The sequence below is a fragment of the Clinocottus analis genome, unplaced genomic scaffold, assembly GCF_023055335.1.
Source record: "Clinocottus analis isolate CAN_PGR_092001 unplaced genomic scaffold, fCliAna1.0.p SCAF_8, whole genome shotgun sequence".
NCBI classification, from domain to species: Eukaryota; Metazoa; Chordata; class Actinopteri; order Perciformes; family Cottidae; genus Clinocottus; species Clinocottus analis.
In genome coordinates, this window is record NW_027176240.1 from 11763512 (window position 1) to 11786635 (window position 23124).

At 38.3% G+C, this 23124-nt stretch overlaps 2 protein-coding genes across 9 annotated transcripts in view; one reads left to right on the top strand and one right to left on the bottom strand.

Moving 5' to 3' along the window:
- Window positions 1-721: 721 nt before the first annotated feature.
- The window catches only part of mcph1 (microcephalin 1), a 26400-nt gene continuing 3997 nt past the window's right edge, over window positions 722-23124 (top strand). For 5 of the 8 annotated variants that reach the window (XM_068567847.1, XM_068567848.1, XM_068567849.1 and 2 more), the window contains exons 1-13: window positions 722-818; window positions 1517-1571; window positions 1670-1761; window positions 1874-1992; window positions 2092-2176; window positions 2304-2415; window positions 2500-2631; window positions 2711-2791; window positions 3433-4545; window positions 5471-5577; window positions 8508-8545; window positions 8704-8866; window positions 8965-9042. In XM_068567847.1, coding sequence (XP_068423948.1) covers window positions 1538-1571; window positions 1670-1761; window positions 1874-1992; window positions 2092-2176; window positions 2304-2415; window positions 2500-2631; window positions 2711-2791; window positions 3433-4545; window positions 5471-5577; window positions 8508-8545; window positions 8704-8866; window positions 8965-9042 — 2154 coding nt within the window. In that variant the 5' untranslated portion in view covers window positions 722-818; window positions 1517-1537. Of the gene's footprint in view, window positions 819-1516; window positions 1572-1669; window positions 1762-1873; window positions 1993-2091; window positions 2177-2303; window positions 2416-2499; window positions 2632-2710; window positions 2792-3432; window positions 4546-5470; window positions 5578-8507; window positions 8546-8703; window positions 8867-8964; window positions 9043-11227; window positions 11319-11940; window positions 12015-23124 lie in introns of those variants that run through there. The other 3 variants (XR_011077080.1, XR_011077082.1, XR_011077081.1) reach the window with 2 other exon arrangements.
- Window positions 10217-22091, bottom strand: angpt2a (angiopoietin 2a). The gene is made up of 9 exons (XM_068567852.1): window positions 21569-22091; window positions 17835-17990; window positions 16363-16484; window positions 16026-16264; window positions 15549-15676; window positions 15108-15209; window positions 14280-14446; window positions 12941-13071; window positions 10217-11438 (listed from the first exon to the last, which is right to left on the bottom strand). The coding sequence occupies exons 1-9, from the start codon at window positions 21830-21832 to the stop codon at window positions 11266-11268; spliced, it is 1482 nt and encodes a 493-aa protein (XP_068423953.1). The 5' UTR covers window positions 21833-22091; the 3' UTR covers window positions 10217-11265.

Sequence of the window (23124 nt, forward strand, 5' to 3'; positions counted from 1 at the left end):
AAAACAATGGAGCTATCTAAACTGTTTAGACTGTGAAATGCATATTGTATACTGTATATTACTGAAAGTCGGTGTCTGCAAAGACATTGATAATTCCGTTGAGGTTATTAGTTTTTGACATATTACAAAGACAACATATACAAAGACAACAGATGAACACTAGGCTTTGTTTGATGGTTTACATTGACTTCTCACACCAAATAATTTGAAAAGGTTACCTAAAGTGTCTAAATGAAACCATATTCAACAAGCGCCTGCACTATCCAGGACATTCAGTCTGCTTGAGGTTACACTGCTTCAGTGCAGTTGACATATACCCTAGCCAGTTCTCTGCTTTTCATATAAAAGGTCACCTAACAAAAGCATTTTCATGGGTTTGTCTTTGGTTTAAATGTGTGACAGGAATAGGCTAGACTGGAATACATAACTCCATACATAAGTTTGGGCTAAGTCTAAACTTAGGGTTACACATCATACAACAAATGAATGCTTAAGGCCACCATTTTGACTAAATTAAGTAATTTTACATAACAGTGTGGTTGTTGATCAACATAGACCGAATAAGTAACAATAGTACTCCTAAAAGAGTCGTTTGTTTTACGGACGAGGTTGAAGTATACTTCTAAAGGGCTCTTCTCAAGGGTGCTATCTTGTTCCCTTTATCATCGCTTCCGGGCTAGAAGTGACGTTTGTTACCGCTTAGCCAATGATGGCTCATGTCCCAGAATGCATCGCATCACAAACTGCACGCGCGAACAATGTACTCTGAAGGTATTATTGCTGGAATCTGTGCAATTTAAACCTCCCTGTGACATAAAGTAAGTGCAATGCGATTGTTGAAAATACTGTGTTCCTGCATTTGTCCTGCTATTTGTAAAACATACGTGTAAGACGTGTGTCACCTTATTACGGAAGTATTCGTCACACCAGCGTAACGCCAGGGTTTGGGTTAGCTCGGTACTTTAGCATCGAAACGTTACACTTACGAAAACAGAAAACAGCCTGAAGTGCTATAGTACTACTTTCTAGGTGATACGTTTAGATATCTAATGATGTTGTTAAAGATGTGTCCTTTACATGATTAAAGTTTCAGTTACCTACGTCATATAGGGTATCTATAGGTGGTTAAGCCATAGTTTTGATAACTTTAATTCACGATTCTACGTAAACTACGGAGCTAACGTTCGGTTGTTTAGCATCTAAAAACGACAGTTAATCATTGCGTTTCAGTCAGGGTTTACATTAGACCACTGTACCTATATAATGTGTTTTTAATGATACAGATAGAGGTCAATAGACATGTAAAAAAAAACATGGTCAGACATGTCAACAGTATCACTGTTTGCTGCGGTAACCTTTGGGTACTGTCAATCCTTAGTACACTTGTAAGACTAATACCTTTTAGTTTTCTTTTGCGTCGTTGACCCCAATAGGTTTAGTCAGCATGGTTGACCATGGTGGTCACAATGATGTTCGTTCTTCAAACTAAAAAAGTGTCTTCATTGGTTTTGTGTAGGTGAAGCTAAAGAGACCAGTAATGACCACAATCAACAATGGTTCAGTTCTTAAAGGTATTGTACATTGTCTTAGTTTTACTGCAATTAATCTAAGTTGGCGAAATTGAACTTCATTATTTATCGTGTAAGTTAATGACTCTGTGTCTTGTCAGATGTCGTGGTCTACGTTGATGTGTGGTCATCAGACAAAACGGCAAACTATTCGAAACCATTCGTTCAGCAGCTGCAAGAAATGGGAGCTCAGGTGAGACTGCAGGGCACACATACACATTATCACTATAGTGTGTGTCATTGACTGTATTTTCAGACAATTGATATGTGCTCTTTGCAAAATCTAAATGCCTTTTATTTCACAGGTATCAAAAGCATTCAATAAACAAGTCACACATGTCGTCTTCAGCAACGGACACCTGGCTACATGGAGGAAAGCTAAGAAAAGTGGTGTGAGGCTTGTCTCTGTTCTCTGGGTAGGCAGGTAAGAATGACGCTGAGAGACAGCAACAACTCTATGATCCTGTATTGTCATGAAGTGATACATGATATTGTGGCTTATTTTTGGTAAAATTATGTTCAGATGTTACGATGATGGCGATCGTGTGGATGAAGAGTTGTATCCAGCTGTTAATGATGAAAGCAATCTTGTTTTGAAGAACAAAAGAGTGAGTGAAGTCAGATGTACATGAGGTCTTTATGTTTAAGTTCAAGCTGTTATTGTAAATCACTGTTGGTTTCTTTTCTTCATACACAATGTAATATATAATGCTTCATGTCTTTTGATTCATGTAGCATCGTTGCATGCAGCCAAAAGATTCTCCAGAGAGGACACCTGAAAACGACAGACGCATGAAGAAAAAATTAGATAAAATGATGAAAGACCTTGCTCCAAAACAACCTCTTGGTAAGAGATTATTACACTTTTAGAAACTTTTTAAAGGTAACGTTAAATGACAAACTACATACTTTGATTTATTTTTGCCCACAGTTACAGATGTGTCGCCCATCATTATTGATGAGGAGAATGGAATAGTCTATAGTCCTGCATTGAAAAGATCAGATTATATGGCACAACGTTTGAAAGACATGAAAGAGAAACGAGAAAACCTCTCACCCACAGGTATGAACAGCATCAGTTGTATTATCTGATGAACTGACCTAAACCGCAGAAATTCACATTTACATTTTCTATCTTTCAGCTTCACAAATGGTTGAATCCTGCTCAACCACTGGGCTTAAGCCTTCTCTTGGGAGCACACCAACCATCCTCAAATTCATGTGTAAGAATATTTTTGTGTTACTGATCAATGGAAAATTGTAATGTTGTGTTGAAATCCAAGATGGTGCTTCTTGAAGTTTCATCTCAGTTTGTATGTATATCGTCAACCTTCATGTTTGTTTTTGATGTGAATGAAAACGGTAAAAAAATTACATTGAAACACTTTAAAATATAGTATGACAGCACCCTCTCAGTCTCTTGTTGCCTTTCACACACCACAATTCATAAAGTAAAGAACAATGTGAAGCAGGATCCACTGCCTGTGGTTTTATATAGTGAGGGTCATGGATAGGACTGTCCTTGATTTCAGAGTTTATTAGTTAACTAACGCTCATGTCGGCTAATCCACTATTTGATTCATGCAATGAATCTCAATTGACAACACAAATCACACAAAAGCACCACTTTAAATCTTGTGTTAGAGATGTGTTCAATACTTTCTTGGGAAAAAGTCAACAACAACTAATTGATTTAAAGAGATTTTAGTCAACCATGACCGATACGATCGATTAATCGACTAAGAAGGGGCAGCCGGAGTCATATAGAACAATTACAAATCCAACTAAACACACTGGCAAACAAAAAAAATCAACAGTAAGTAGCTAAACAAAGTGCAATATCCTTGTTTTTTTCTGAATATAGATGACCAGTCGGATGATGATTCCAGTGCTTCTGTTGCTGAACCTGCTTACTCGCCGGATAAGGAAGAAGGGAGAACGCAAATTGTCGGAACTGACCATGACCATATTGAACAACGCCATAGGAAAGACTCCACAAAGCCGTGGCTCTCACCCTGTCATGATGTGCCAAAACAGACTTCAAGTCATGTGAAATGTCAAGACTTTCAGGACGATGAAGCGACTAGATCAAAAAAATACCCTAACCCTCGAAGGACCTCAGTCAGAAAAAAGCCAGCAGAGAAACACAGTTTATTAGAAAGTCCCTCTAAGGATAGGAGATCTGGCAACAGCAAGAACTTTCATAAAGAAAAAAGGCAATCTGAGATAAAACCCTGTAGTCCATCACCAAACAAAACTGAAAAGGGAAAGAGGAAAGTTAAAGCTGCTAAATCTTTCAGACAGACTAAGACACATTTAAGTTTTGATGCTGCAAACTCTTCTAGCGGCCTCTCATCACCAGCCAAATTAAGCAATGGTGCAGTTAAACGGTCAAAAGAAACTATTACCCCGTTACAGAAAACACCTAAACGAGCCAGCCCATCACTTTCTGCCTTTGTACGATCTTTCACTATATCCAGTGACTCTAAAAGTGTCGTCACTGACGGGGACGACAATGTGTTTGAGGACTATTTTTCACCTGCCAACTACTGCCCTATATCAAAAAGACCTCCTTTGCCTAATCTTCCAGTGGAGAGAGACATTCAGATTCCTTTTGAGTTGGACTCCGTCCCAAAGAAGAGACAAATAAGAAGAAGGGAAAGCATTGGATCTGAAACTAAGAGTAAAAAGAAGAGGTTACTAGATACAAGTCAGCAGTCTGATGCAACCAGTAAGCCCCAAAGTCATCCACAACAGGATGCTAAAGAATCTCTGCCTGCGTTGGAGAGTCCAGATGCTGATGTTATACCCATGGCCAAAAGGAAAAGACAAAGCACCTTGCCCTTCACAAGCACCAGCACAACTACAAGTGATGCCGTGAAACAGAGAACAGCATCAGGACCACCAACAGTGTCAAGAGACACAATGTCGAAGCTGCAGAAAAACTCTGTCAATGCCAATTCTCATACCTTTAAATGTGAGTAGTAAGGCTAGAAAGTGTAATAATGATTTCCTCTATTATCTTTATTATGAACAAAAAATTACTAATGGTGTTTTAACATTCACAATGCTGGATGTTAGTACATTTGTTTGTAATCCTTAGGTTTTGTATGTAGTTTCAAAAGGTTTGCAACATAATTATTATTTTAAGGAATACAGATTCAATTCAGCTAATTTTTTGAAGATTTAATCCTGGATATTCATAAAGAGAAGAATGAGGAGAACAGTCCAATGTAAATGAATGAGACCTTTTCATATGAATATTCTTGTAATATTCTGTATGTGTTTGTCTTTTCAAGACCTTATTTCTAATTTAAGGTCATGAATTTGGTTTAATACAGAGTTTAACACATGTTCTCTCCCTTTGTCTCAGTTTTTTCTCTAACAATCCAAGGATAGGCAAATTAGGGGTATTGTAAGCTTCATTTGTAAGTATGTAATAGATGGGACTGACAGTATATTTTGTTTTGAAACTGGAGAGATTTAAAGATGGAAACTACGCACTGGATATGCCAACAGGTCATTATTGAAATCTAAGGCTTTTTAATCACATTTCTGATGTATAATAAACTTACAAATTCAACAACAGACATCTTATCTTTTTTTTTATTATCTTAAAACACATTGAGACCTCAGAATATGTGAGTCAACAGCAACAACTTTATTCTTTGAGATAATGATTGAATGTGTTTAATCCTAATAAATGGAAGTGAGTCATCTCTGGTAGAAATGAAGTGGTAGTAAGTAGTTTAAATATCTACATTTTACTCCTTTTTTATGCCAGATGTAATAAGGAGATGAGAGATCAACACAGGCACAGCGGTGTGATTGCTTGAGTGACAACCCCCCCCCCCCCTCCGCCCTACATTGTTTTCAAATGTTTTTCTTGTTTTCAAATGTAGGTGGAGGAAATGTGTGTACAGTTGCAGCTGGTCTAACAGAAGGCAATGAAGAGTATCACAATAAGCAAGTCAGCTTGAGTCTTCAGAACATGGTTAACCAAACAAAGGTGAGAAGACATCATGATTGATTTGAATGTTAAGTGTACATTCTGATGATTGAATTTCACAATACAAGTTTTCCTAAAAATCTTGCATTGGTGTACATTTTCTTAAATGTTGTGGGGCTGTAAAAACAGGATGATCAGAGCATAAAGTGGTGGGAAGCTTAGTGGTTTAGTAAAGATACTGTTGATGGGATTGCACAATCTAGCTGTAGAATTTGACAAAATAACTGACGTTCATGGTTTTCTGTGATATAGGAAGTCCGGGAAGTAAATGAAACATCAATAGTGTGTCATTCCTTTTTAAGTATTTCCTCCATAAGGTCACACACTTCCATAGCCGTTTGACGCAGCTAGTCAAGAGGTTCTGTCTGGTCCTGAGGGTTTCCTGTGTTTTGCCTCTGTGATGGTAGCGTACAACTTCCTTGCTTGTGAAATGCACCTGGACTCTGTTTTTGTTACGCTGGTAACCTCAACAAGCCAAAGTTGAAAAAAGCCAAAAATGACGTCTGCTCCCTTAAGGGTTCTGTCATGGGTTGACTTTATTGTAGCCTGATTTCAGAGATGTTATGATAGTTGTTATGTAGTTCTGTAAAGATCCTGATAATAGATTAATGTTTAAATGTGAGGCGTTATCGGAAAACACATCCATCCAAGCTCTCAGAGGTCACACCTGCAGGGCTCACCCGTCTTTGAAGGTGCAGGTGGTAAGCAAGGATATCGTTCATTGTGGAAAAAACGAAAAAGTAACTCTGAATACATTTTAACCTAAAGTCATTAGATTACATACATAATCCCTCAACAATAGCACTTTATAATAACTACACAATATTTAGCATTATTAAAGCATGAGTAAATACTTAATTCATCATTCATTAAGCATTGTTCCAACATGAACCCTCATAAGTATGCAATTCATAAACACAGTTATAAATGTTTCATTCTTGAATAAGATTGACGATTATGAGTTTCATGATTGGGTTTTTTAAATGATGGATTCCCCATTTATAAATGAAGTATTAAGGACTTATAGTTGATTGATAAGATAATTGAGTGTTAAGTGTTAAGTGTTAGTAAATGATTAAAAAAATATATATTTAAATGTCATGCATTTATTTATACATGTAATGATTTAGATATGCACTAATGGTTAGGGACTATGTGTTTTATGAATGTGTTTTAATACTGCAATCCACCATTGCAAATATTAACAACTTTATTTAAGCTTATTTTAATGATATTTCCCATCCCTTTCTCCTCTTTTCTTCCATCAATCCTCTCAACCTAATTAATAATTATTTAAATAAACTCAAAGTGTGTTTCATAAATCCTTTTGAGTGTAAAATTCTTTCAGAAATGGCCAAGGGTCAAAAAAAGTTAACTGAGTTCACAAAGCCTGTAAACTGATATGAGTAATACTGTGTGTGCACATGGTATTTTTCACCTTCAGGTGCTCTTCAGTTGTAAGTGGTTATTTAGGTTTTCTTTTTCCATTTTTTTTACTGGTATTTTTAATTGTCTCTCACAGCTTCACTTGACCTCAATCTTTGCAGAGACTCAGGATCCTCACCTCTCTTAGATTTTTCTGAATAGTGTCATTTTCATTTTCCCAGATTAGCAGGCCTCATGGAGACTCGTTCATAGAGAAGAATTTCTTTAATTTGTGCTGGTAGCACTTGTGCTCAGAGGCCACGCTGCAGTTCACACCAACTCTTTGTCAAAGGCTTATTATGTCCAACTCATTTTTCAAGGCCTGTGCTGCTGCCAGAACATGTCCACTGCATAAGATAAGCCAAAGTCTCCTTTGAGGAACCTTTGGAATAGCTGCCCATGTTTTGAGTTGTTTGACTTAGTTTGAAAGACCCTAAAATGAGCAGATTTTCTTGTCACCTTTGGCATTTCTGAGGTGTTAAAAGACACCATTAACAAAGTAAAAATATCAACAAAAAATTACTTTTGTAAAAAGCTTCTGTCAGGACAACTGAGGAGTAGCAGTCACGGGGTGGTGATGGTGGTAACCACCTCAATGACTTCACAAGTTGCTTATCAGGGACAATGTGGTGATGGTGTGGGAGGGCCCGCTGGACCGTTTTGGCAGCAATGTGTGCAGCAGGCCTTAACCCCTGACTTCCAGCTGGGGGACCAGATATCAGTATATTGGCAGGAAAGGTCGGGTGGTCCTGTCTGTAACTGCTGCTCAGGTGTTTGTTTCGATGATGACTTGCTGTTTTGGGGCCAAAGTACGAGGCTGGATGGACCACTGTCGTCAGGCTGCACATTTACAGTTCCGTTTCTGTGGCTCTGAATATGTTTTTCTCCACTCGTGGCCTTGGTGTTTGATTTCCTTTTTGGTCTCCGGACAGGGTTGTTGAAAGTGCACAGCCTGTTTATCTGGTGAAGAACGGTCATTTTACCTGTTCAGTGCTGCATTGTTAAACAAAACAGCTCACAATACTTACACCCAAAGAAACATACACCCATTACATTTCCCAGTGTCTTTGAAAACCTTTTTTCATTAATATATGTTATTGGGTACTTTAACATGTAGATTTCTTCTTCATAGAGTTCACAGATTTAACTCCTGTTTTCTGTGATTTTTTTAACTCCTACAAACACAAGCCGAGAAAAAAACTGGCCAAATCTGTGCTCTGTAGCTGTTCCACAAATGTTTTCTTGTTTACCAAATATGTTGGTATTGTAACACCCAAAGAACGGGGAATCCACTAGCGCCTAAGAACTACTTCCCAAAAAAAAGATAGGTGTGAAAGCATTGAATGTATCATTACGAGCATATTGCATAAGGGTTTCATTTTGTTTCACTTCCAGCTTTGTTTTATTGCTTGACAGTTGGATAATGTTTTAGAAGAGTGTTCATGATCATAAGGTAAAGATGCATTTGGTTAAGAAAATGTCTGATCCTGTCATATCTGTTTCAGGCTATGAAAACAATGGTCATGACGAGCATGCCCACTGAGTAAGTACAAACATTTCAAACTGTTGGTCTTAAGATAAATGTCAACAGCCATAGATTGCTCACAACAGTTTGAATGCTTTGGTGAGAAAGCTGGTAAGAAAGTATGTCTTGTTTAAGCATTTATGTTGGTTGCTTTCTACTCTGTTCACCTCTTGTAGGAAGCAGCACACGTTGGTTCAGGTGGTGACGGCACTGGGTGGTTTTTCAATCGTTGACCGAGTTTGTGAGAGCACAACTCATGTCGTGTCTGGGGGTCACCGGCGGACTCTCAACATTCTGTTGGGCATAGCTCGTGGCTGCTGGATCCTGTCATTTGAATGGGTGTGTAGTTTGTATCTGTTTTGAAGCCATTGCATGACCGTATTTAAAATGATAATGAAACTTCTTACTATCTTGTGTTTACCTTTTTTCTGGAGTAGGTGCTGTGGTGCTTGGAGCAAAGGCAGTGGATTCCAGAGGAACCATATGAACTATCAGACCAATTTCCTGCTGCACAGGTGAGAACCAATTCTACTTTAATAGGACAGTAAGAGTGTCCAACACACAAGAACTACTGTATGTGAATTATTAGTATTAACTACATTAATTATAAGTATTATTAGTAACTTATTGAGTCCTGGACTGCAGTGCAAAGCTTAATCCAGAGCTTATTTTACAGGCTTTTTAAAAAATTAAAATGTAAATTTTCTAAATATATTTCTTTCTGTGTACCAATCATACACTAAAAATGATATTTACAATGCCACTTTTTGATACTCAAAATAAAGGCTCGTAAAACCAAACTAAAGGAAGTTGGACGGAAACCTACAAATTTTCATTGCCAGTCATCCATTTTCAGTCCGCTTGTTTTTCCTGAAGCATCCTGTGTGAACTGTAAATGTTGCCTCTTCCTGAACTCGTCATTCATGAATCTCGGTCGGCTCTTGCTACCGCGAGAGTAGAAGCTGGGTAGAAATGCAGACAAAAGTCAACACATTTCCTCTTTAAATTGCATAACTTTGTTTAATGTCCCCACGGCCGTTTGTACATTCCTTTACTCTTACTGCACACGCAACGGCTGGCAAACCACATGCTTCCTTCTTTTGTCCATCAGTAGTTTCTGTTGCCTCTGGAGCCACGTTGCTATTAGATGCATTCATTATAGAAACTGTGGTTAAAACAGACAATTTTCACAGTGAATTTTTATTTACATCTCAACGGGATTGTTATGGATAAATAAAAACAAATATAATGCTTTTGTTCAAATAATGACACAATTAATAATATACATTTTTTTATAATTCATAAAACGTTTTTTTTGTAAAGAAAATAAAGACTAACACCGACATGTTGCATGAGACCAATGTTCAAAGCAGGTTTGCCATTTTAACTTTAACTCAACATGAAAAATATTACAAACCAATAACCAGGACTAATTTACAGCTGCATTGTATTAATCATTGTATTACCGGTAATCGGATGTAGTACTGCTCCTTGAAATGTCAGGTATTTAGTTTGCTTAATTAGCCAAAAACAAGACATTCCCACTGACCTCAAATTGACTGTGTCACAACAAATCGATATCGCTCTATAACATTACATAAACTGTGATAAAGGACGTTATCCACATTGCCCACTTTTAGCTTTGCTTAGATCCCTCCTCTGAAGATTTGGGGATTGAGTGTGGACTGTGTCAGTAAACGGTTTTAGTGACCTAAAAGCAACAAGAAATGAAAAAGTTTAAACATTTTGAATTTTTATTTTGTTCTTTAAAAGAGACATTGCTGAACAATATGTCACCAGGCTGTGCATTGCATTGTGTAGAACAGGATTGTTGTGGAAAAAAGGACTTTAGAGTTGAGACTTACATCTTAAGCTCTCGGCCTTGTGGTTGTGTTTTATATTCAACTTCAGGTACATAACAGCTGGGAGAGTATTACAGATAATTGAGAAATGTAGCTTCCTCACTCTCACAGATTTAGCATACATTTTGCTTGTTGAAGCTTCAAAACAAACATAACATAAATAAAGAAGTACATTGTTATGTATGAGCATGTGAAAAGGTACTGCACAATTATATGAAAATGATTCCTTGTGAATGTGCAATGAAATCGTTAGCTAGCTAGGACTCAAATGTCTCTCATGTATAATGTTAAATAGAAAACGTCTTATAAATCTACATATAAATTAAACAACAAATGTACATATATTCTCGGGAGAAAAACAATATTATCTGGAGAGAAACATTTTCTGTGGCATTTTGTATTTTAGGTATTCGACAAAAACATAATTATTTTGAGCCAGTTCACTGCATGTTGCATCAAAATCTCTTCTTCACAATGACACAAACAGCTGTTATTCAAAACATGGATGATTTGACTATATTTAAATCTTTAAGGAAATGTATTTATGTCAACTTTGAATCTTCTGTGTGGTTAGCTTGATGTTATTTCTCAGTGTAATTACTATACCCACAGTAATCTATACATACCACAGTCATGCATATTTCAATAAAGATAGGTGTAATTATGACAGTTCATGTCTAACAATTTCTTGCAACAACCCATTTAATTTAAATTATTAAACCTAAAAAGGCACAAAATATGTATTTCCAAAGCTATGTAAAATATGTTCATGAAGTGCTTTGGTTCACTTGATACTTTTTATTTTTGGTTTTGTTGTTTGTTGCTGTTTGTCCGGCAGAATTTCCATCCCAGTTTGCTTATTCTGTGAGTGACAGTTCAAAGGGAACCTGAGAAGTCTGCTGGTCTGATCATCATTGTAGTGGACTTCAGTGAGTAGCCCGAGCCTTTCCAGTAGTACCATTTGATTCCATTGAAGCGATTTGAGTTTTGGCCTTGCTGGTAATACATCCCATTCAAATTGGACGGACCGCAGGCATCAAACCACCAACCTAGAACATCGAAACAAAATGTCTTAAATGTACATGATGTCAAAGAGGATTTCTTTTCTTATAATAGTATGACACAGTAACGTGTTTACAGGAAGGCCTTGTAAGTTTAGCTTAAAACACTCACTCTTTCATATGTGATCATATGTGTAAATGTTTCATGGTCACAGGGCAAAGCTATAGAATAAAATCAAATATCACAAATTGTAAAGCTCCTTTCAGAATTAAACCATCTTAACGTAAGCTTGTGGCAAACTCAAACAAAATAAAGTAGAATACATATGCAGGCTTTGTAAACTGTGCCATCCGCAGACAGGTTACATACACTTTTTCCTTTAAAACCTGAAGCTTTTAGGTTAAAAAGCTGCTACTCCATATATAATGAGTAGTTGAGATTTCAAAGAACATGCCAGCATTAAATATATATTTTTTTAAGCTATAATAGCAGTTATTTGGCTTCTATTTAATGAAAAGCATTAATGCATTGTTCACTTTGCACTTGCAGCTGTAACTTAACCCTTCACTTGGCATCACACGAGCAGCTCGAAGCTTCTTGTGAAAAAAGTGGCTCTTCTGTAAGTGTCATGATGTCAAGGCAGCCAATTCACATTTGACAGCATCTAATTGGATGTGACAGTAAAATTGCTACCGCTCTTATGTAGAGATGTTGTCACTTATCGTGGACACACACCCTTTTTGTTTTAGGTCCAACTGACACTTTTTAAGTTCTTCATCAGTGTGTTCAGGAGAGACTGACTGATAACTTGGTTTGTATCTTTACTCTGGATTCTGGGTTCTGCTCAGCAGTAATAACTGGGCTGTCATATGTAGTACATAGAAATAACATGTATATCTGTAAACAGCGACCAAGAAACCTAATCGTTCAGTTAAAAACACACAATGATTTAGGTTTAAAATACGGTTTGACCCCATTAATGTTCAAACGGCTTTAGTGCAGTCATTCACATTGTAGTTCATTCAAAACAGACAGCTTTGTGTTTGTGATGGCAGATCTCACGTTACTCTTTTCACTGGGTCAGTGCCACTCAGTCACGATTGTGCATAATGTGCGTATGAAGTCCCTTGTGAGGGGTCTCTCATGGGAAAAAGGGGAGAGGGTTAGAGTTTTCATGCCTTCATGCTCACTTGGCAGACCGCAATACAGAGGGAGACAAACTTCTGGCAGCGGAGTCACTTTCAAGGGAATGGAGGAGGACCTTTAAGCCACAAGAGGAGAGAGGGGAGAGTTCTGTTCCCAGGCTATTAATGTCAGCCATTGTAGGGGCTGAATTCCCCAATGAGTTGATCAGTGATTAACTCTGAGCTAATTGTGCTCTTTGACCCGGCCACAAAAGTATGGGAGCCCTTAAAATGCCCTTGAAGATTTTTGTGGCAAGTGCCAAAATTTTGACGGGTGGGAATCTGTTCCACACAAATCCTGATATTTTGTATTTTCATGACAAGCACAAAGATTCAAAAGCACAAGTTAAAAATGTGTTTCTTACCCCCTGTTGTCAGTTGTGAACATTTGCAAACACATTTGTCGTTGTCTGCATCCTTTGTACTGAAATCACTTCCTGGCTGGCCGATGCTGCTTATTTTGCCTGCTGTTCCACTGAAGCCTTTAAGGTGTATCCTGTAGAATGAAAAATGAAGGAAGAGGAGGAGGACGTCTGTGATTGGTGTTCGTCAAAAGCCAATGTCCAGCTCGCTTATACAGTTTGGCCATAGCTTCACTAATACTGGATCTAACTGAACTGGATCTGTGGTTTGGCATGAGGACTAAAGTATGTGCTATTTGCATCTCAGTTTTGTTCTCTTTCTGATTTTCACAAGCAGCTTAGTGGTTTCATATGTTGTCATGCTAAATTTATTTTTTTGCTGAAGAATTCCCATTGTGCTTTATGTGCAGTTTCTTTGTAGAAGTTATTTGGAATTATTGAGCCATCTAACTGGAGACCTAATTGGTCATAGTCAAGTAGTCTTAAGACATGAAAAGAACTGTGTTGAATTGGTGCAGCTCAAGGTCTGTTTGTCAAATTCAAAGGAAGTATCCATTCCACTCCTGAAATTAGCTTAGGTTCAGAAAAGAAAACACTTCTGGAGATTGTGTTATTGCCAAGATGTGTAGCCTGAATGTTAGACATCCAAGACATTTGATGTGTTTCCTATTTTTCAAGCACTGAGCAGTTTTATTACATTTTCTTTGGGCTGATGCCAGTACGTCAGTATCAGGAAGTGTATACAGCAAAGAGTCATCCAGAGGAATTTCTATAATGTGTTTTGCTTTTGAAAAAAGTAGTCAGAGGTCAACCTTTATGACCATGAGCTTGTTTTCTCTAAAGTAGGTTTCAGGTGATAAACATATGTGTGATACGGTCCAAGAATACATTCAGTATGATTAGATAGTTACAGCCATTGTGTTTTGAGCTTTGGGAAAATATTCATGAATTAAATAAATGGCCATGACACTACATGTGAGCTCTTCTAAAGATGATGCTTCAGAGATGCTTTTGATGTACGAGAATGTGCCTCGTTACTGTTGCCTCTGAATCTTGTTACTAACAATGTTGTTAATTCCTTCATAGTAATTTCGAGACTTTGAGTTTTGAGGCTGTGCTTTAGTTATGCTTCTTGAAATTTGGCATCAGTTGTTGGTATGTGTTCAGGATTGCAAACTTCAAAAGCAGTTGTCAGACACACATTACTCGCTGATGGGCTTCTTTGCCCTTAATAACTTGAGATGTAACGTTTTGGCTTCAAACCAAAATAAAACCGAATTTTCAGTAATTGCAGACGAGCATCTGGCACACATGCTTCTTTTATGTTGTTAGTATAACGTACCTGTAATTTTGTGCTTCACCTTCAAGGGAAACCTGGTCGTACTGTGAGAATCCAGAGTTTCCTTCCCAGTCGCTCAAATGGATCCTGAGTTTGTAGGACTGTTGAACTGTCAGTCTGGAGACAAACTCATTTCCTAACCAGAATTCACCTGAAGGGTCTCCAAACCCCTGAAAAGACACAAAAGAAATACAATTAAACCTTGTTGAAGCCCTGCAAGAAGGGTGTTCCATTAGCAAACAGGCAGGACTACCATGTACATTTCTTGGCTTTTCCCCTGAAACTAAAATCAGAATAATTAAAATCACAAATATTCATGGTCACACTGAGTTATTGATGAGAAAGTATGGCAGGTAAACAGAGCTAGTATTGTGGTCGGGGTAAAGGAAAGTGCATGAACACTTTCCTCTGTCATGATAGCTTTGTCGGGGACTTGGCAAAAGTGTTGTCCCATTAATCTCATACTTGAAGTTGACAGTGCTGGTCTATTTTTTTGGAATTATCTAGTCCTCCTTTTTTTTAATCAGAAATGTTAAGCACAGTTTCAGATGCACTTGCAGACATAAAAGATATACTGTAATTCAATCTGGTGCTTGAAAGTTGGCAAACTATTGTGATTTCAAAATGTTGGGGGTGCCTTGTTTGCATAATCTTTATTAAAAGCAGATGGTGATCACTTTGAATCTCTATGTTTGTAGTTGCCTCTTACAGAGCAGAATCGCCAGGCTTTTCAAAACACTTTTAGTGCTCACTGTATTGTGCAATAGGCATGAAAACCGTAGCCTAGGTTGTATTATTTTAGGGGAAGAATTTCTTCTTGATTGCTTTTACCTTTCTGTACTCTTGCCACGTTCGGTGAAAGTCAACATGGCCGTCAAAGCGTTTTTGTAGTACGGTCCACCCACCTCCTTCTGTTTCCATGTCACAGAAAGCCTTCAAACACAAGGTAAAATGAGTTTTGCTGCAAAATGAATGCTCTGTAAAGAAGTCATCCTCATTTGTAATTTGATAATACCATGGTATTTGAGCAGGTCAAAACAAATGTTACGTTCTGAGAAAGGGATACATTGAAAACAAAGTCTTAATCGCTGAAAAGTTTCTACGGAGATCTTAGTTTTAGCTCAAGCATGCATCATTAAATGGAAGTCTGAGAACAGTTTAATTCAACTACACTGCATTCAAACACAATACTGAGCACTTCCAGAGTGTTTATGAAAAACGGGTCAGTGCATGTCGAGCCTGAATCCATTTAACTTTATTTAATGACTTTACCTTAACCTCAATTGTAGTGTTGGGTAATGTGAGCGTGTAGACTCCATTTTGGGTGTTTCCTGACTTGAAGACAGCAGCACAGTCGATGAAGGTGGTAGGAGTGTCCTGCATCATGACAGTTTTGCTCTCTGCAGAAGGAATTGTACGGCATTTAACTGTCCACCTTTGATAAGTTCACATCTTCTGAGAAAAAAAAGGTCACCTTCATTACATCAGTGTTGCTGCTGTTACAGGGAGCCATGTGCTAATTAATGTTAGGTGACCTTTTCTGTTGTGCAATCCAAAACAATAGCACAGCCACACACAACAGCTTAAAAACATGAAACATAGGCTGCATTTGATGAAGGGCTTTTTGATTGGATTAGTTTGCGCAGGCGTTTAATTGATTCCAGTGGCTACAACAGACAGAGGTTTTCAAGGGTTTTAAAGCTTAAGAGCACATGAAAGAGGTTATGATGACCTGAAGTGCAGGCTCACCTCGAGCGGAGCTGACGGAGATGGCGTGAATGAGGTTGTTCACGGTGTCCAGGAGCTCCTGCTGTTGACGCTGCAGTCCAGTGTTGTTGGAGGAGACTTTGAGCAGCTGCAGCTCCAACTCACCGATGATGGCCGTCTGCCGGAGGATGAGAGCCTGAAGCTGCTGTTTTTCATCTTGAAGCATCTTCAGCTCCACCTGCCTCTGCTCCTCCATCTCGTCTACTTTTTTCTCCAGAAAGCTGTGGAGACGTCAGTTCAGCAAGCTTTGTCTTCGCACATCGGCACAAAATTTGACTTAATGGCCCCAAAAATTGGCTTCAGCAATTCATGATCTCACCTGTTTTTGTCATTCAGCTTGCTGAGGTCATTCGTTTGGATGATCAGTTGTTTTTCCAACTTGTTGGTTGACAATGAATTTTCAAGCAGTTGACGCTCAAGTCGAGTTGAATGATGAATTACCTTCAAATAAAAGAACAACGTGAAGCAGTTAAGTTTGACTCTGTCCAGGAGATACCTTGTAAATTCTTCCAATCGCACATCAGTAGTTTTTGTATATGCTCCAGGCATTAGTTTCAGATATTTTTTTTCCCCCGACGGTGCAACTCCCCGCCGGAGGCCGCGCAGACTTCCTGATCAGCCGCCCCAGGTGCTGCATTAGCAGAAGCGCTGTGGCTTGTTTATAATTGAATATGACTGCAAATGTGTAAAACACTAACATAATTAGCATTTCACTTACCAGGCGCACATCAACCTCTGTGGGAAAGGGGTCATCAGTAAATCCTGAGATTCTATCTTCTAGGTTTGAGATGTTAGCTTCACTGACCAATCACAGCTCTGTGACCAATCACACGTCTAGTGTTTCGCAAAGGCTCTCCAAAGTATTTTAACCAGGCTACTCTTACATAGATTAAGTAAAGTGAAATCTGATTGGATATAAAATGCTGTTAAACAGGTCCCAAGAAGCCATACAAGAGGCCTGAAGAAGCAGAGGAACAGATGAAGGCAGCTACACAGCACAATGAGAAAATAAACTAATAGGCACAAATACTAATAATACATGTAGTGTATTTGTGAAAAACAATTACATGATAAAATAGTTATAACTTTTAATTATTACAAAAAAAATATTTAAATGATAAAATATATAACTTTGTGATGCAGTTTAGGCCTTCAGAGAAGGCTTGGAAGGCCCTGATGGCCTGCTAATGATATATATATATATATATATATATATATATATATATATATATATATATATATACACCCCCCGAAAAGAACGACCATCCTTCAATAGAGCAGACATACCTGATTAAGGGAACCCACCTACTTTCACAGAACTAAACTCTGGGGTTGGGGACCTTGCCTCTAATTTCCCAGTTGGGAGGGCTTTTTGCTGAACTCAGCAAAAAGCAGGTTGTTTTCATGGATCCTAGCTTTGTGTCTCCAATGGAGCTGTTGATGCCTTTGAACAGACGGATGTCTGATTGTGACAAACTGATAGACCCTTTCTGTGGGAATACGAATGTGCTAATAACAGGAAATGCTGTACAGTTGGCTCACATAAGGTCATTGACGTGTAGCCACAATAATAAACTGACGCAGTCATGCCTGTTTGGCACTCTGCTTAAATTTGACATTATTTAGTGCAGCGTATCGCTGAGCACACTTTGGCCCCTTTGATTGGTAAGAATGTTAAGCATATTCATTTTTTCACGTCATTAAAAACCACTTGCACATGCTTATTCCATAAGGTTTTATTCTGTTGCCTAGCATTCTGTATGTGTAAAGCTGCAGGTGGTCCAGCCTCACCTGGGCCTCCACATTGGTCAGTTTCCTCGTTTGCTCTGCGGTTTGACTCAGAAGGTTTGTTCCTATTTCAAGCATCGTAGCCGTGTGGTTGTGTACGGCAGTCTGTTGGAGTTGGACCATGTCTTGCTTCATGCTGTCCTGTATGTAGTTCTCCAACTGCAGCACAGATAAAGACAATTAGTTTTTTTTTATTCGTATCATTAACTGGTGTTTTTCACAATTCTGTATTGCATTCACAGGTAGTTCACAGACTGATGTTCACTGCCGGCTGCCTCTGTAATGTTGGACACAGAGCATCTTTGTTTCTAGCTGGAGCTCCGTTGTCCTTGTCACTTGTTCTCTTGCTCAGATACACCCTGGTTGTCCAGGAACTCACATTGTATGATGGTTCCTTGTGCTCTGACTGCAGTGCATTTAACACCATTAACCATTAACTGACAGTTAATGAAGATGGACATACCGTGTTAAGATAAGATAATCCTTTATTAGTCCTGCAGTGTGGAAATTACGGCAGCAGTACAAACAAGAGACACATTAGAAAATTAAACAGTAATACAAACAGTAAAGAAGAAAGAAGCCACAATAGCAATACTATATATACAGACGGAATAAAAAGTATTTAAAATGTATTCATATTGCAACTGTTAAAGTGATGAAAGTGACCAAAGTTATTGAAGTGTTAATAAGTGTTTTTGTGGTTTACTGCGAGCTCAGTTGATTGTGCAGTATTATTCAGTGTTTAGCCATGCTTCTTAATGAAAGTTAAGAAATGATGTCTTCAAAATGTCCAATTTTAAAACTTTAAAGCGCATAGTAGAAACCTTGTATTTTTCATTATTGTATTTCACTCCCTGATTACACACCAGTCGTGTCATTTTATTGAATTGCTTAACCACGTCCCTTCTGTCTGACACAAACATCGTGGGGGAAGGCCCATTGGTCTCCACGTCATATATAACGATGGTAGTATCGGTTTAAAAAATCTGTATTGCTATCAAATCTTCACTACTTTTTTTGCTATACATGCATGAGAATATCCATTTCATGCAATAGATTGATAAAAGCAACATTGTTCTGTTATTTAAGGAGAGCTATGAGGACAGAAGTGAATGTAACTATCACATTACATTGGGTTTCAATTGTTGATAACATATGGTGTAACAAATTGTTACTAATTTATTAAGTTATTTATATCAACTTGAACTAAAGATGATGAAACCATTTACACGCATTATGTGACCGTGCCCATACAACACCTCCTAATCATAGGAATAATACAATACAAGGTGGAAAAAAAGGTCATTGTTTCATCTTTACAAGATTTATCCTGATCTACCTTACAGTATGGCCCGATTTAGACCGAGACCAATCATTAAGTTATTTCCTGCATGGTGTTCCTGAGTGGCAATCAGGTCACACGACTCGTAAACAGGATGGAAGTGTTGAGTGAGGAGTTACATCCTCCATGACAGTATGACATGTGTGTGAGAGGGGAAACCAGAGTCTGTTAAACATCATTGACAATAAGTTTGCATTATCACTTTTTTATATTTACTCATCAGTCAGCAATGCAAACCCCAAACTGACAATTTAAATTTTTACATTTTTTTTACAAATGACATCTGCAATCAGTGCTGATTTTGTTTGTCTTCCTTTCATGACGTCCAGTGTGTTTATGTTCTTGGAGACACAAAGGGATGTGTGGTAGGTGGGAGGCTGTCATTTGAAATGTTGGCAGGATGTCCCATTTACAGTCAATGATCAAATCAGTTGTTTACTTTGTGCGCCTCAAAGGCGTCGGGAGCCAAAAAAACTGTTCCTCAACAAATTGTTTTGCTCAGTAGTTGTCAGCCGGTGGTGACTCAACTCATTCAAACAATCCGGCCGCTCCTGTAGGAGAGGACTCTAACCTGAGAGGGACGTACATGATGAAGTAAAGTTACGTATTCTGCTGTCAATCCATCTATTTTCTTTACTTTGCTTATTCCTATTTAAGTTCACTGGGTGTGGAAACCTTGAAACACATGAAGAGGCTACATTTTACCTGATGTGCTCTATTATTTGAACACTCTGTTATATCTTTTTTTTTTAATCAAGGTTAAACTCAAGGTAGCAAGCTTACAACAACTACAGTATCTATTAAAATATTGTATCTGTGATGACAGAAGTTGTTGAATGCCTCTCCTGTACCATACTGCTCGTCAGGCTGAATGATTAAATAGAATATTTCACATAGTTTTTGCTGGGTTTCTCCAGTAGTAGCGGCCTTAGCACACTTGCCTCCTGATGTTTACAAAAATGAATTTGACCTCTCTGTTAAAACAACAAAGTAGTAAAGTTTCACATCCAATAGTGATAATCTGTCATATATTTGGCTGCAATAGGTCTGTTTTACTATATTTGACCCCTTCGCTAAGATCTGTTCTCCCATATGTATCTTCTTGTGCACATTCATTTGGTGAAGACACGACAGAATAAGGCACCGTAGTCCTCCCCATTGATTTTTGTTGACGCATCATTTATCAGCAATGCTTCTTTGCCTGTAAGAAATATGTAACCTGTCACTACAGCAGAATTGCTGTTGGACTTTGTAAAATGTTCACTTGTGTTTCAAGCCGGCTTTGATTTATGAGGCAGCTCTTCAGCTTTTGTGCCCTCTGAGCTCTTCGGTGAAACAGATCGGAGCTTGCTTTATGTTACGAGACGGGAATTGTGTGATCAAGCTGTGAAGTGTTCTTGTCCTGTCTGGTTCGTCGTGTGTAGTTCTGATCAGCAATCACTCTCTGAGGAGGGAGAAGAGCGGCAGCTAGACAAGAGGACAGTCACTTCATTCACTGGCGTAAGCAATAGTTCGGCAGGATGAAAGGGAAGCATGTGTCCCTCGTGTTGACACCTGTGTTGAATCTTTTTCAGCCGTCAGCCACTTTTATGTCTTTTAGCACTGAATGAAAGTGGCTCACAGACACCCAGCACATTTTTTACATGTTGGTTTCTGCGTTTGCTAAATCTGAATAGATTCTCAAAGAAATAACTAAATATATGTCTGGTACCACTGTGTGTGGTTACTCATGTGTTACATCTCTGACATGCAACTTTCTAAAACTACACAATTAGACAACATTATGAGTCTTTGCTCATTTGTAATTGATTTTGTTCTGTCTTTTGTTTAGTGGAGCGGTTGTATCACTCTTGTATTTTGAGGTATTGGTCAAGCCTTACTCTTGTTAGTGTGGCCCTTAACAAAGGGCTACTGGTTCAGTTTGAGCCTGAATCATTTGCCCATTGCATGAAAACAAACGCACTAGTTATATCCTGGAATTCTTGTGAGTCCGAAAAAACTCATTTATTTTCATTCTGGTTCTTAAAATGTGCCAATGTTCCACATGTTAAAGTATATTAGATAATTATACAAATGTTTTAGTGGGAAATCTGATCAATGTTTCATCCAAATTATACATCATACTCCTTTATAGGTGTATGATATTCTTTAAAAGGCTACATTATTTCCTTTTCTGAAAATTGGAAGGGAAGTATGGTATCTCCAGTGACACCTGTGTAAAGGAAGTGTAGCTCATCAGCACATTTTGTCCTCTTACACAGCATAATGGTCTCTCAGATACCAAAATTTACTTCATCCTCTTTTCCTCTGAAATTATCACTCTGAAATCACTGCAAGTCATTAACATCACAAACTAACCTAGTGGTGTAATATCACAGGTGTGACACAACTTTACCTTCAGCAGCCATTGTGTGTTGTTCTCCATAATGGTCTCCAGTTGTTCCAGCCTCTGAGTCGACTCCTCGTTGTCCTCAGGTCCATCTTTTTGAACTTCATAGTTGCTGCTTTGGGTTTGGCATTCTTCCTGCTCTGGCAGCAGAAAGGTGTAGCTGCACGGTCCGTTTTGAATCTGATATTGTCTCTTAGCAGCAGCACTGTATCCTGTCCCCAAACCGAGGCAGAAACTTAAAACTAGTAAATCTACATTCAGCATTTTCATAGTAGAGCTATTGACATAAAAATAAAGTTAGTACAATGATAACTCCTTGGATTTTTAGGTTGCAAATGGCTGGATGACTTTCCTCTGACGCATCCAAGTGTAAAGAATCCTCTCGAGATTCTGCGGCGTCCTTTTATTACCTCTCGGTGGTAGGAGGAGAAAAAGTTACCAGGAATTAGAGGTAGTGTGTCATTCCCTTTAGGTTATCTGTGCCGGACTGCATGTGCTCATTTTGCATCAAGCCCCCAACCACTTGTTTGAGCTGCCCATGGCTCCTCTGATTAGCTGTGAGTTTAAACCACTCCCCCCTCGCTGCGGCCAGCCACTGTGAAGAGCAGTGAAGTGGAGATTCCTTTCAGTACTCACTCACTTAACAACACAGAGGAACAGATGCACAAAACTACACAAGTTCCACTATATCCTCTGTAATACCCACATGTTTTTTTCTCCAGTCGAGCAGCTACTCAGGATGCAGCTGTGATAGTAGCAGTGTCCATTCATTAAAATGTTTCCCGGCCCACGACGGACGAACACGCTTGCATCTTTGAATGGTAGATTCAAGTGAAAAGTGAATTAATCCAAAATATTTTTCTCCTTTGTTCTTTTTAGATGCTTAATCTATATTAAATGGTTAATTCCCAGAAGTCTACTGATTCTCCCTTTTCTTGAGACTTTTATCCTTATTTCCTCTGTTTATTTCACGAGTTCCTGAGGCTATGAAATGATCCACAATTCCGAGATCTTCCTTCGGGTTTCAGGGTCCATAAAGTCTCATATAATCTGTTAATAGTACAAATTAAAGTTGCTACTTGCTGGTCTCTGACCACAAAATAGTCCTGACCTGTTTCTGCTTCATGGTAGATTAATAGAAGATTCAGATGGAGGAACTACTTCACATTACATTTTAAGAGTGCCACTTAGTGTAAATACTCTAAAGGCTCAAACTTAATACTAATACAGATTATTAAGGGTTAAATAGATTCAATGACTTCCAGACATATCAAAAGCAGTGTTGTCCTTTTTAGTCGTTTTATGATGTTGTAGAAAGGTTGGAGACTTTTCTTAGACATTCTTTGTGCACAACCTGTCTGAAATACTCTACTACCCTCTTTTATGTAGCTGTTTTTCAGTAGAAAATGGTTCTGAAAATAAATCAGCGCTGGGCTACTTTTTTCTAGATATCCTATAATAATACAGCTATACATCTTTGATCTGTTGTAATGACTATCCTGCCAGACATAGATGGGAAGTGTCGGGTCTTTTCCCCTAATTGCAGCATTATTATTATTGAA

Excerpts from the sequence above, each read along its gene's own strand:
- angpt2a (XM_068567852.1), bottom strand. The coding sequence starts at position 21,832 with ATGAAAATGCTGAATGTAGATTTACTAGTTTTAAGTTTCTGCCTCGGT. Across the intron at positions 15,677-16,025 it reads CTCCGTCAGCTCCGCTCGAG|AGAGCAAAACTGTCATGATG; the intron begins GTGAGCCTGCAC and ends TTCCTTCTGCAG. Across the intron at positions 11,439-12,940 it reads TTCACAACTGACAACAGGGG|GTTGGTGGTTTGATGCCTGC; the intron begins GTAAGAAACACA and ends TCGATGTTCTAG.